Here is an 11,620-nt window from a genome sequence, read left to right as displayed (position 1 = left end):
GGACTGGGTTTGGCATCAACTGCTGTCAAAGAAAATCTCGATGTGTATGTGGAAAGCAAGGTTTGGAGCATTATCGGTTGATGTTTGAATTCAAGCTTTAGCTATTCCCATGGTTTCATGTTGCGACTGCTGTGAGTTGGGTGAGGTGGAAACAATTGATAACATGTTGCGATCAAGTTGTATTGCTAATCAAGTTTGGAACAGGGCATCTGTAGCTCTAGGCATCAATTGTATGAAGGGTCTCTTGGTTGGAAACGGTTCAGGGGTGGTTTGGTCATGCCAAACAATCCAGCCATAGAGGCACGCTCCTTGGTCTATTACCGCCTATCATCACTTGGAGACTATGGTTTAGGAGGTGTAAAGCAAGGATGGAAGGGGTACAGGAGTTGGCGCGGGAGGTGTGGATTGCTATAACGGTATGACTTCGAAATTTATCTTCACTTTTGGTTCAATGATGAGAGATTTTAGTCACTGACTAGACCATTCTAATGGCTCTCGAGGTGCCTTTTATTAATTCACCAAGAAGCCCTCCTCAGTTAATTAGCTGGAAGAAACCGACAAATGGATGGGTAAAGCTGAACGTCGATGGTAGTTGCCGTGGAAAGCTAGGAAATTGTGGTGGAGGAGGGACTTGAATGGGAATTTTATGTTGGCCTTCCCTTCTCATTTCGGTCATGGGACCAACAATGAAGCAGAACTACGTGCCTTAATTGTGGGCGTGGTTGTTTGTAAGAAAATGGGCTTTACGCATGTAGCGTTAGAATGCGATTCCAATTTGGTTGTTAATTGGTTAAAATGTCAAAGGTGTTCAGCTTGGTATTTATGAGATTTTTGGGAAGAGTTGTTAAATAATTTACGAGGATTACAAGTTGCTATCGAGTATTAGTTCAGAGAAGGTAATTCTCTAGTAGAAGCCTTGGCCCATTTAGGCGAGTAGGGCCTTACAATTAAAAGGCATGGTTCAGTTAGACAAGGTAGGTCTACCTAACATCCGTATCTAGTTCTTTTTTGGTTTTTTCTTAGGCCTGTTTAGTTTCGTTATGTTTATTTCTCTAGGCATGTTTAGTTTGTTTCTAGGCATGTTTAGATTTTGGTTCTTCTGGTATTTTTGTTAGTTTGATGCTTGAGTTGGGTAAAGCCCTGATGTCTTAATTGTTACCACGGTATTTCTTCACTATAAGTGAGGGCTTATTAATAAACTTGGAGTGAGGCCGTTATGTGTGTGACTATCGGCTCTTCAAAAAAAAAAAACTTCGACCTGGTTTGGATAACAAAGTCCTCCCAACTCATCTCATCTCAATATCCAAATACCACAAATACAAATACTTTTCAATTTCAAATTTTTAACTTTTTCAATTAATCATTACTTAATCGTTATAATTTTTCCAAGTTCTAAATAAAATATAAAAAACAAATCAATTTCTTCAATTTTATTAAAAAAGTATATTATAATAATATTTAATTTTATAATATTTTTATTCAACTTTTTTTTTTCTCAAATCTATGAAACATATTAACTCAAAGTATTTCATTACTATTTACAAATCATTTTATTACCATTTACAGATTATTTGGCCTAGTTTGAATAATGAGTTGATCTCAACTCATCTCATTTCATCTAATAATACAACTTATCTAAACTTTCAAACAAAATATAATAAACAATTCAACTTTTTCAAATCTCAAAATAAAAATAATATTAAAATATTATTTTAATTCTTATCTCATCTAATCTCAACTCAACTCACTATTGAAGTCCTTTTTAATTTTATCTTGTTATCTAAATAAAGCCAAAATGGGATGAGATGGTTTAAAATGACTGTCAAACCAAACATGATCTACAACAAAAATTAAGGTGCAGTATGCATAATGAGATAAAACGAGATTGTTTTAGATGAAAGTTAAAAATTGAATAAAATAATATTTGTTAATATTATGTTATTTTAAAATTAAAAAAATTAAATTATTTATTATATTTTATTTAAAGATTTAAAAAAATTATAAAAATGAAATGAAATTGTCAGACCTAAGAATAGAGACAAAATGGAGCGACCCTGTCGAGAAAAACTGAAAAACCCTCGTCCGACTCCAAAACATCTGCCTTTTCCTAATGCAAACACCTTACCGACACTGACCTGCTGACAAAAGGTACTCCTATGAATCTCTCTTTGGCTCCGATTTTTTAATATGGTAGTTCTGGGCGTCATTGATTTGGTTTTTTATTTGGTTTTACTTTGGGTGGATTTACGATTGGGTTTGGGTTTTAGTTTCAAGATAAGAAAAAGGAGCATAAACATGCAGCAGCCACAGCAGATGATGCCTATGATGCCTTCATTCCCACCCACAAACATCACCACCGAGCAGATTCAAAAGGTGCTCTTGTGTACTTGCTTTGCTCTTTCGCTTGCACCCTTTACGCTTAGAGACCTATTCGTGCTTTTTTTTTTTTTTTTTTTTTTTTTTTTTTTTTTTTCCCGGGGGGGGGGGGGGGGGGGTGAGGGGGTGGTGGTGGTTTGCATTTGATAGTTTTTATTTTCTCCCAATAGTGGGTTTTATGTGTTTTATTTTGAAAGGTTTTATGCTATAGGTAGATGAGGTTTTGTCGCATTCTTAAGCTTAATTTCGTAGGAAAAGAATTTTATATAGACAATAAATGTCAAAAGGATAGGTTTTTCTTTTGAATTAACCGTTGATTGTGGCGTGCCATTTGTACCCTTTTTAATAGCTAAGATCTTTTGTGCATAACATATTTCGAGATGAGTGCCTGATTCACATTAAGGAATTTAACTTTTAAGCTTACACTTCACTACATTTTTGTCAAATTCATTTCAATCGGAGGGCACATAAGACTGGCAGGTTAGTATTACTTTTTATCTTTGATAAGGAGAAGGGCACAAAAAGCCAGTGCTTCTGAAGGGAAGGTACCTAGGGAATGAGTTATTTGTGTGGTTAGTTGCCAAAGGTTGTAATTGTTAATTTAAGCTATCATTGTCAAACACTTATGATATTTGTAGCAATCATCCCATTGCATTTAGTTTTACTGCCATGCCCCCTGTCATATGGTAAATGCAGCGTATTTTGTATCATGTGAATATAGTTTGGAAATTAAGCTTTTAATTCAAAATGCTGAATATAGTTTTATTTATTTCTTAAAGCTTTTTGTTTTAATGGTTTTATTTGATCACTTAGAACCCAATTGGTGTGCTTTTGCATTCTTTTTCCTATATCCTGCGTGTTCAGGAGGCTTAGTGTTTCTTCTACTCTTGAAACTTCAATATATTGCTGTCTATTTTATTCAAATTCTATTTTTCACTACTTGTTCTCATCCAAATTGGAGTCGTATGTTGTAGTTTCTGACTTCTAGATAAGTCTTTGTTAGATGGCTATCATAGGTCTTTCTTCTGTTCTTTTGTCAATATAAATCATGGATATTGTTTGTATGTGACTTCTGATAGATGGTTTTGGAACTGGGAGAATAGAAAGGTACAAGTGATTTGATGTGTTAGAAGTGACAAGAAATAAAATACAAGTATTTGGTAGTGGACTGTTAACTAGAAAGTTGAAACCCAGTTAGGATATAGAAAGCCCAACTTGTTATGAATAGTCTTTATTTCTTGAATCTATTTCATCTAGCACCTAGTATTTTGTTAGGGTCGGTCTATACTTTTGAAACTCGACTTATTGCATTGCTTATTGCTTGAAGCAAGCCACTCTTGTTAGGGTTGGTCTATACTTTCAATTAAGGTGTCAAAGCGAATACCTATATTGCCTTCTTGGAATGCCAAAGGTTTGAACGATGTTAACAAGCATCTCACAATTAAAAATCTCATTAAAGAAATTTAGGAAAATATCATTTCTTAACAAGAGAATAAGCTGGATTTTATTTCTAGAAGTGTGCTCAAAAGTGGATTACTGTTGACATCTAGTGGGGCTTCTAGTGGAGTCTTGCTCATGGGACAAAAGGGTGGTGGAGTGTGTGAGGTAATATACAATGGCATGTTTTTTGAGAATGTTGAAAATGGTCTTATTGGTTCTCTATGGTGTTTATGGGCATTATTGTGATCACAAAGAAGTTTTTTGTGGGAGGAATTGGCTGGTTTGAGTAGTTTGTGGGAAGAATCATGGTGTATTTAGATGCCATTTCAGCATTATCCGTTTCCCTAACGAAAGATCAGGTGAAGCTCATTCCTGTCGCGTATGGAGGCTTCCTCTAACTTTATTTTTGATCAGGCCTTTTGGATATTCCCTCGGGCGGAGGCATGGTCTAACAATTGGGATTCACCTTCTTTGTCTAGAATCAATAGATTTCGTCTCCTTGGAGTGGGAAGCACATTTTCCAAATCCAAGTCAAAATAGGCTGCTCCTCTGACTTTTCTCTAATCATTTTCGAATTCTTTTTCTTGATTGTGGTGGTTATAGTACTTTAAGTTCGAGAATATGTGGTCAAAGGTTGTAGGCTTTGTTGATAGGGTTAATTAGTTTGGTCTTCCTACCATTTTCACTGTCCTCCAAGCTTCATTTTGGCCGGTAAACTTGTAGGTGGATGCCTTTACTAGGTTCTATAACCTATTGTATTCACCTAGTTTGAGACAAAGAGGTTAAAACAAGTTTCTTTGGGCCCATGTTCAACATTCGTTCTTTCTACATGGCCCTATTCCTCATGATAACAACCCCTTTGAGAACTGCCTTTTTTGCTTGGACAGCTTCTTTCGGAAATATTCTCATCATGATAATCTAAAGGAAAAAAAGACATTGTTGTGATTGATTAGTGTTGCATGTGTAAGATTGGAGAATCTGTTGATCATCTGTTACTCATTCCGAGATTTTTAGTGCTTTGTCTAGTGAGTTTTTTGATAGTTGGTTTGGCTTGGGCCATGCCCAAAAGAATAACAGACCTTTTTGACTCTTGGAGCCAGCTTAGGCGGCAGCACATAAGTTGCAACAGTGTAAAAGATGGTTCCTACTTACCTCATATGTTGTATTCGGAGAGAAAAGAATGATTTCTTTATCTATTTCTCCTTTTAGATAGCTGTTTCTCTTGTATATCCAATATACTACTTATAAAAAAAAGTATATTCAATATACTTGGATTGGGCATTTTGTGTTGTTTAAGGAGGTTTTATTACTTATCAAAAGTTAACATTGTTGGTGTAGATAACTGTTTACTGTGAAGGTTTTAACATATTACTAGTTTTTAGTCATTACTAAAAGTAGCAGATGTGGTACTTGTAATTATATAGTATAGATAATTTGCTGGCAACATTGATAGATATCTTAAGGCTCTCTCAATTGTTCTTTTTTTTTTTTAATTAAAATGAAAATTTTATTGATACGAATGAAGTAGGTGAAGCCCATGTACACAAGAAGTATACGAAAGAACACCTAAATAAATTCTACGAACCAGAAATTAAAGACAGAAAATCATGAACACTAGTTCCATTAAGCATAGTGAAATGTGATGTTTTGCAGGTCTTTAGTAAATTTCACTCTTTTCAAAAGTTTGAAAAATCCCTTAAGTATGTTCATTGCTCTCATTCCCAAGAAGCATGGGGCTTCGATTATTGAGGATTTATGCCCTATAAGCCTGGTTAGTAGTGTGTACAAGATTATTTCAAAGGTGCTTGTTAACTGGCTAAGCCCTGTGTTGGAACATATCATTTCCAAGCCTCAGAACGCTTTTATTTGTGGGAGACAAATTCTTGACTCGGTGCTTATTGCAAATGAGTGCTTGGACCATAGATTGAGGGAGGGAGGTTCAGGTATTCTTTGCAAGCTTGTCATGGAGAAGGCCTATGACCACGTGAACTGGGAATTCCTCTTATACCTGCTTGGGAGGTGTGGCTTTGGTGATAGATGGATTTCCTAGATGCGTTATTGTATTTTTACCGCCCGGTTCTTAGTTCTAGTTATAGTACACCTGCTGGTTTTTTTATAGTTCTCGGGGCTTGTGACAAGGAGATCCTCTATCTCCTCTTTTGTTTGTTATAGTTATGGAGGCTCTTAGCCGAATGGTACAGGCCGCTGTTGGTAGAGGTTTCTTATTTTGTTTTTAGGTGGGTAATGGCACTGGTGGTTCTATTATCATCTCACACCTTTTATTAGCAGATGATACTCTACTCTTTTGTGAAGCGGATAGTAGCCAGATCCAAACTCTACGAGCATTGTTACTTTGCTTTGAAGCAGTGTCGGGGCTCAAGGTGAATCTTGGTAAGTCCAAGATCGTTCCAGTGGTGCAGTCTCAAATATTCTCAAGTTAGCAAGCCTTTTGGATTGTAAGGTGTCCTCTTTGCCAATGAAATGCCTGGGCCTTCTATTGGGAGCAACTTTTAAGGCTAGAGCTATATGGGATGGGGTGGTGGAGAAGATAGAGACAAGGTTGGCTGGTTGGAAACGGATGTATTTATCGAACGGGTGTCGCCTCACTCTTATTAAGTGCACCCTTACTAACCTTCCCACATTTTTTATCTTTGTTTCCTATGCCTGCAGGGGTGGCGAACAGGATTGAGAAACTCTTTAGGGCGTTCTTATGGGGGGCATGGGGGAGGAGAAGAAATTCCATCTGATTAGATGGAAGATAGTTTGTGCTCCAGTTGTGTATGGGGGGTTGGGAGTGTGTAACTTGAGAACTTTTAATAAAGTTTTATTGGGGAAATGGCTATGGAGATATCATATGGAGAGGGGATCATTATGGAAAGAAATTATTGATGCTAGATAAGGAGTTGCTTAGGGTGGCTGGTGCTCTAACGAAGTGAGAGGGGGGCATGGGGTGGGTTTATGGAAGTTTATGAGGGGGTGGCCTTGTTTTGAAAAATACATTTGGTTTGTAGCCGAAGAGGGCCATCGAATTAGTTTTTGGCGGGACGTGTGGTGTGGAGAACATGCATTGGAAATGGCTTTTCTGGCACTCTATCATATTGCAGCTAATAGGGAGGCTTCAGTGGCGGATATGCGGCTATTTTCTAATGGCGCTCATAAGTGGAATACACTTTTTAATAGTATTTTCATGATTGGGAATTATGTAGCGTATCAGATTTTTTCAGCCTACTATACTCCATGGGGACTATTACGGCACAACGTTATACTTGAAGTGGAGGTCTAATAACCACAAGAAATGTACAGTTAAGGCGTACTATAAAATTTTGTCAACATAGGATCATACTCCGTACCCTTGGAAGAATATTTGGAGGTCTTATTTGCTTTCTAAAGTAGCATTTTTTGTGTGTGGAATGCTGCTCTTGGGAAGATCTTAACCATGGACAATCTGAGGAAGAGGGGATGTATCGTGATGGATTGGTATATGTGTAAAAAGAATGGAGAATCTCTGGATCTTCTCTTACTGCATTGTGAAGTAACAAGGGTGTTGTGGGATGAGATCTTTCAAATAGTTGATTTTGCTTGGGTTATGCCTTTGAGGGTGGTGGATTTGTTGGGTTGTTGGAGGAAGATGCAAGGTTGTCATCAAGTGGCAGCCGTGTGGAAGATGATTCTGTTGTGTATCATGTGGTGTATTTGGTCGGAAAGGAATGCATGTTACTTTGAAGACAAGGAACACACAATGGCGGAGCTGAAGAATTTTTTTCTTCCACACTTCATTGCTTTTGTTTCCGCCATTGTACTAAATGGGGACAATGTCCATGATTTCGTTTTTAATTTATCGCTTTTAGAATGTATTTGGGTGTTTTTCTGTATACTTCCTGTGTACACGGGTTATGCCTACTTCATTCATATCAATAATATTTATCTCTTAAAAAAAAAAAAAAAAAAACTTTAGGATGGTTTCATCAAATAGGCATTAAAATGTTTGTTCTCATATAGGAACTTGTGTTTAACTTGTGTGTTGATTGAACTGCAATGTTAATTTGAGTACACTTTAACTTCCTACTTTGGGAAATCATATCATGGACACATGCTGATATACACAACAAGATTTTTATTTATCCAATAAAATTCTTTTAATGCTTTGTGCAGTACCTTGATGAGAACAAAAAATTGATTCTGGCAATATTGGACTATCAAAACCTTGGAAAACTTGCTGAATGTGCTCAGTAAGTGACCCCCCTCTCTGTCTGATTGTGTATTTATGCTATTACTAGGGATTCAATTGTTTTGTATTTCAGATTAAGCTCCAGTTTTGGATTGTTTGAATTACCATTTTATCTTAGTCTTCAGTTTCTTTTTATGTTTTGAGCATTTTTTCATTGTTTTGTTGACAACTTAATTCTGACACTGTCAAGGGCTTCATGGAAGGCTTTTCTCCCATTTTATGTAATTATAAGATGGTCATACCTACTGCAGTAAAGTCTGGAAATAGAATCTGCTTTCGCATAGCAAAGTTATAAGGGTAAAAAATCTATTCTTCCCTTGGACGTGATAATTAGTTATATACTGTTTATACTGATGTTGATTGCATCAGGTGTTTTCACTTCATACTTGCATTTGCTTGTTTGATTGCATAATGATGTCCTAAGGTGGAGTATAATATTTATTTGAGCCTGAACCCTTGAGTCATAAGCATTGGTTTCACCTTAGCCACCAGTTGCCTTGTTTGGATACCAAAAATGTTTGTAATTGAGAATTTTGGGAATTTGTTTGAGATTAGGTTTTGAATAAAAGCATTTTTTAAAATAATCATTGCATTGGAGTTTGTGGAATTCAATAAAAAAAGTTGAAAAGTTGTTTGAATATTATTTTTCAAGATTATTTTTGTTTTGGACTTTGTAAAAGTTGTATTGATTTTTGTGTTTGAGTATTGATTAGGTAATGATTAGATGAAAAGTTGAAAATTTGAAATAGAAAAGTTTTTGTGTTTAGTAATGTTTGGGAATGAAGTAAAAAAAAGTAGAGAAATCTTGAAATTTTTTTGAGAATTCGAAGGTTGCCAAACATGGATCTCCACCACACCCCCAAATCCAAATAAACTTGCCAATCTCACTTCCATCTCAAGCTGAATCCGTTCAATTTCACCACTGCCACTACAAAAGTACTTTCAGCACCACTGTAACCACCCTGTGTCGAGGCATTCTTCAAAATGTTAAAACTTTTTTTTTTTTTCTGATTTATAAAGTCTATTGAAAATCAGTTGCTTCCACTTGAAGTACAAAAAGTTTAGGTTGATTTGAAATGGAGTAGAGTTCTCTACATGAAAGGACAAGTTATCCTCTATTTAATATGCTTTCTGTACTAAAACCTGTGATGGTTTTTGAGTTGTGGTTCTAATGCTGCTTACACTTATATGGAGCATGATTTGAGATGGTTGGTACCGATGCTACATATATTTTCTGATTATCAAAATCAAGTGCATGTGTTTCTGGATTGAGACTGAGGATCTGAATCCTTGAAGTCGAAGAAGAGGTTTTTTGCCTAGAGCCATAGCCCAACCAAAAGAAAAGCTACATGCCAAAGAGGTCTTTTACCTGTCAATCCTGCATAAATGCTGGATTATAGCTGCTACAGCTCATGGCTTTTTGTTCATAAATTTGGGGAAAAAAATTGTTGGAATGTGGCAATTCTTTTACATTGTATGTGGAGGAGGGGTGCGATATACATTAAAATTTTGATGATTTAGGTACCAAGCTCAGCTTCAAAAGAATTTGATGTATTTAGCTGCAATTGCTGATGCACAACCACAAGCACCAGCAATGCCTCCCCAGGTGACTGTAGGCATGATTCTTATTTTATCAGTTCATCTAGCTGTGTCTTGCTGATAAGTATAGTAAACAATTGCAGATGTCCCCACACCCTGCAATGCAACAAGGGTATTACATGCAACACTCTCAAGCAGCCGCAATGGCTCAGCAGCCTGGTATTTTCCCCCCAAAGCTGCCATTACAATTTAATAACCCACATCAGATCCAGGATCCACAGCAGCAGCTACACCAGCAGCACCAACAGGCCATCCAAGGGCAAATGGGTCTCAGAGCTGGAGGGGTCAACAATGGCTTGCATGCCATGCACAATGAGACTACCCATGGAGGTGGCAGCAGTGGTGGTCCACCTGTTGCAGGCCCAAATGACGTAAGGGGAGGAAGCAAGCAAGATGGCTCTGAGGCTGGGACAGCTGGCGCTGATGGCCATGGAAGCTCAACGGCTGGGCATGGCAGTGGTAATGGAGAATCTTCTTACTTAAAGGGGTTGGAGGAAGCGAAGTAACGTGTTCTTATTGGCCATCCCGCATGAATACATGTGGCTGTTGATAGTAGGTCTCTTAGAGTAGAGTGGTATGCTCTGATAATCTTTGTTAGGTAGACTGAAGTGCAGGAAGTTTCACTTGTTCTAGTTTTGAATAGATTAGGTTGGTGAAATTGTAGGGTAAGAGCCCTGTCATGGAATGAATTCTGCCCACAAATGAAACATGTGGTTAGACAAGACAATCTTAGTCAGAAACGGAAGATAGGTTGAAGCATGTAGCCTCGCATGCTTATCTCCTTGTAATAACTTACAATATATGCAGGGTTTTCCAGACTTATGATCTCATACAAGTTTTATTTCTACTATTTTTCTCGTTATATTGGATCTGTAGAAAACACACAAGGTACTGACTTACGGATGCGCGGGGATTGTTTCGGAAGTACGATTGCATCATATTTAGTGTTCTTGCTCGGTTGGTCTCTGGTTTTATTTATGATTGGGGTTGGCTCAAGTGGTAAGGGTCTTGGTTTTGGTGGTTTGCTACTTCTAGGTTAAGACTCAAATCCTTGGGTGCAAACAATTATTGGTGAAAAGCTAATAGTCAACTGATTTGTGTGATGGAACTCATTGCACGGGTTTGGACTTTAACTTGGTAAAAGATATATTGTGCTCGAGTCTTTGGGATTACTCATAAAAATTTGACAACTAGGGTGTAGAATTTTCAAATTCCACGAGGTGGTGTTAAGTTGGTGATTAACTGGCTAGGGATGTGTTACTCAAGTCCGGGAATTGACATTGGAGGCAAATGGGGGAGAATCTTAGAGACAAAGTGTGACGCCCCCCAACCATCACTTGGGATAGAATGGAGACACGTCGGGATATGTAATATAAAGTTACATACTTTCGTACATGACAGTTAATATGCAATGCATTCTATAGGTGCAACTAGCATAATGCAATATTCACAGCGGATTAAAGATGAAAATATATGCCAAAATAACTAAAAACATCACAATTCATTAATTACCATCATAAGTTCAAACTAAATAGCAGCATAATCTTAGTACATCTAATCATCATAAAAAGTCTCCATAGCTAGATCAACTGCTTCATGTGCTATAGAGCATGAAGGAATAGTGCTATAAATATAAGGATAAGGTCTAGTATTTTCTTGAGGTCTGACTCCTCAATTATTTAGATCCATGCTTCCATATAGACCGTCCTCCTCGAGTCATGACACAACTTCTATCATTCTGAGTGGAATGATAGTGGGTCTACAAGGAGTGAGATTTGATTGAAATCTCAGTAAGTTAAACAACCGATGTGCACAAAGATAAATTTTGTATGAAGAATGATAAATAAAAAATGCATGAAATGTGAAAAATCAGTGTTTGTCACCCATCCAGATTCTTCAACATTTTCAGAAAAATTGAGACATTTTAGTACAGAGAACATTTTTCACTTTACTAGCAAAAATAATCATAACGTTTCA

At 37.0% G+C, this 11,620-nt stretch overlaps 1 protein-coding gene across 1 annotated transcript; it reads left to right on the top strand.

Moving 5' to 3' along the window:
- Window positions 1–2,036: 2,036 nt before the first annotated feature.
- Window positions 2,037–10,471, top strand: LOC121246841 (GRF1-interacting factor 3-like). Its single transcript, XM_041145136.1, has 5 exons — window positions 2,037–2,148; window positions 2,268–2,373; window positions 7,969–8,045; window positions 9,566–9,650; window positions 9,727–10,471. Exons 2-5 carry the CDS (start codon window positions 2,296–2,298, stop codon window positions 10,147–10,149), a joined length of 663 nt encoding a protein of 220 aa, XP_041001070.1. The 5' UTR covers window positions 2,037–2,148; window positions 2,268–2,295; the 3' UTR covers window positions 10,150–10,471.
- Window positions 10,472–11,620: the final 1,149 nt, after the last annotated feature.

The sequence above is a fragment of the Juglans microcarpa x Juglans regia genome, chromosome 1S (genome assembly GCF_004785595.1).
Source record: "Juglans microcarpa x Juglans regia isolate MS1-56 chromosome 1S, Jm3101_v1.0, whole genome shotgun sequence".
NCBI lineage: Eukaryota > Viridiplantae > Streptophyta > Magnoliopsida > Fagales > Juglandaceae > Juglans > Juglans microcarpa x Juglans regia.
The sequence above is the reverse complement of the archived record's forward strand: the minus strand, read 5'-3'. Positions and strand labels throughout refer to the sequence as shown.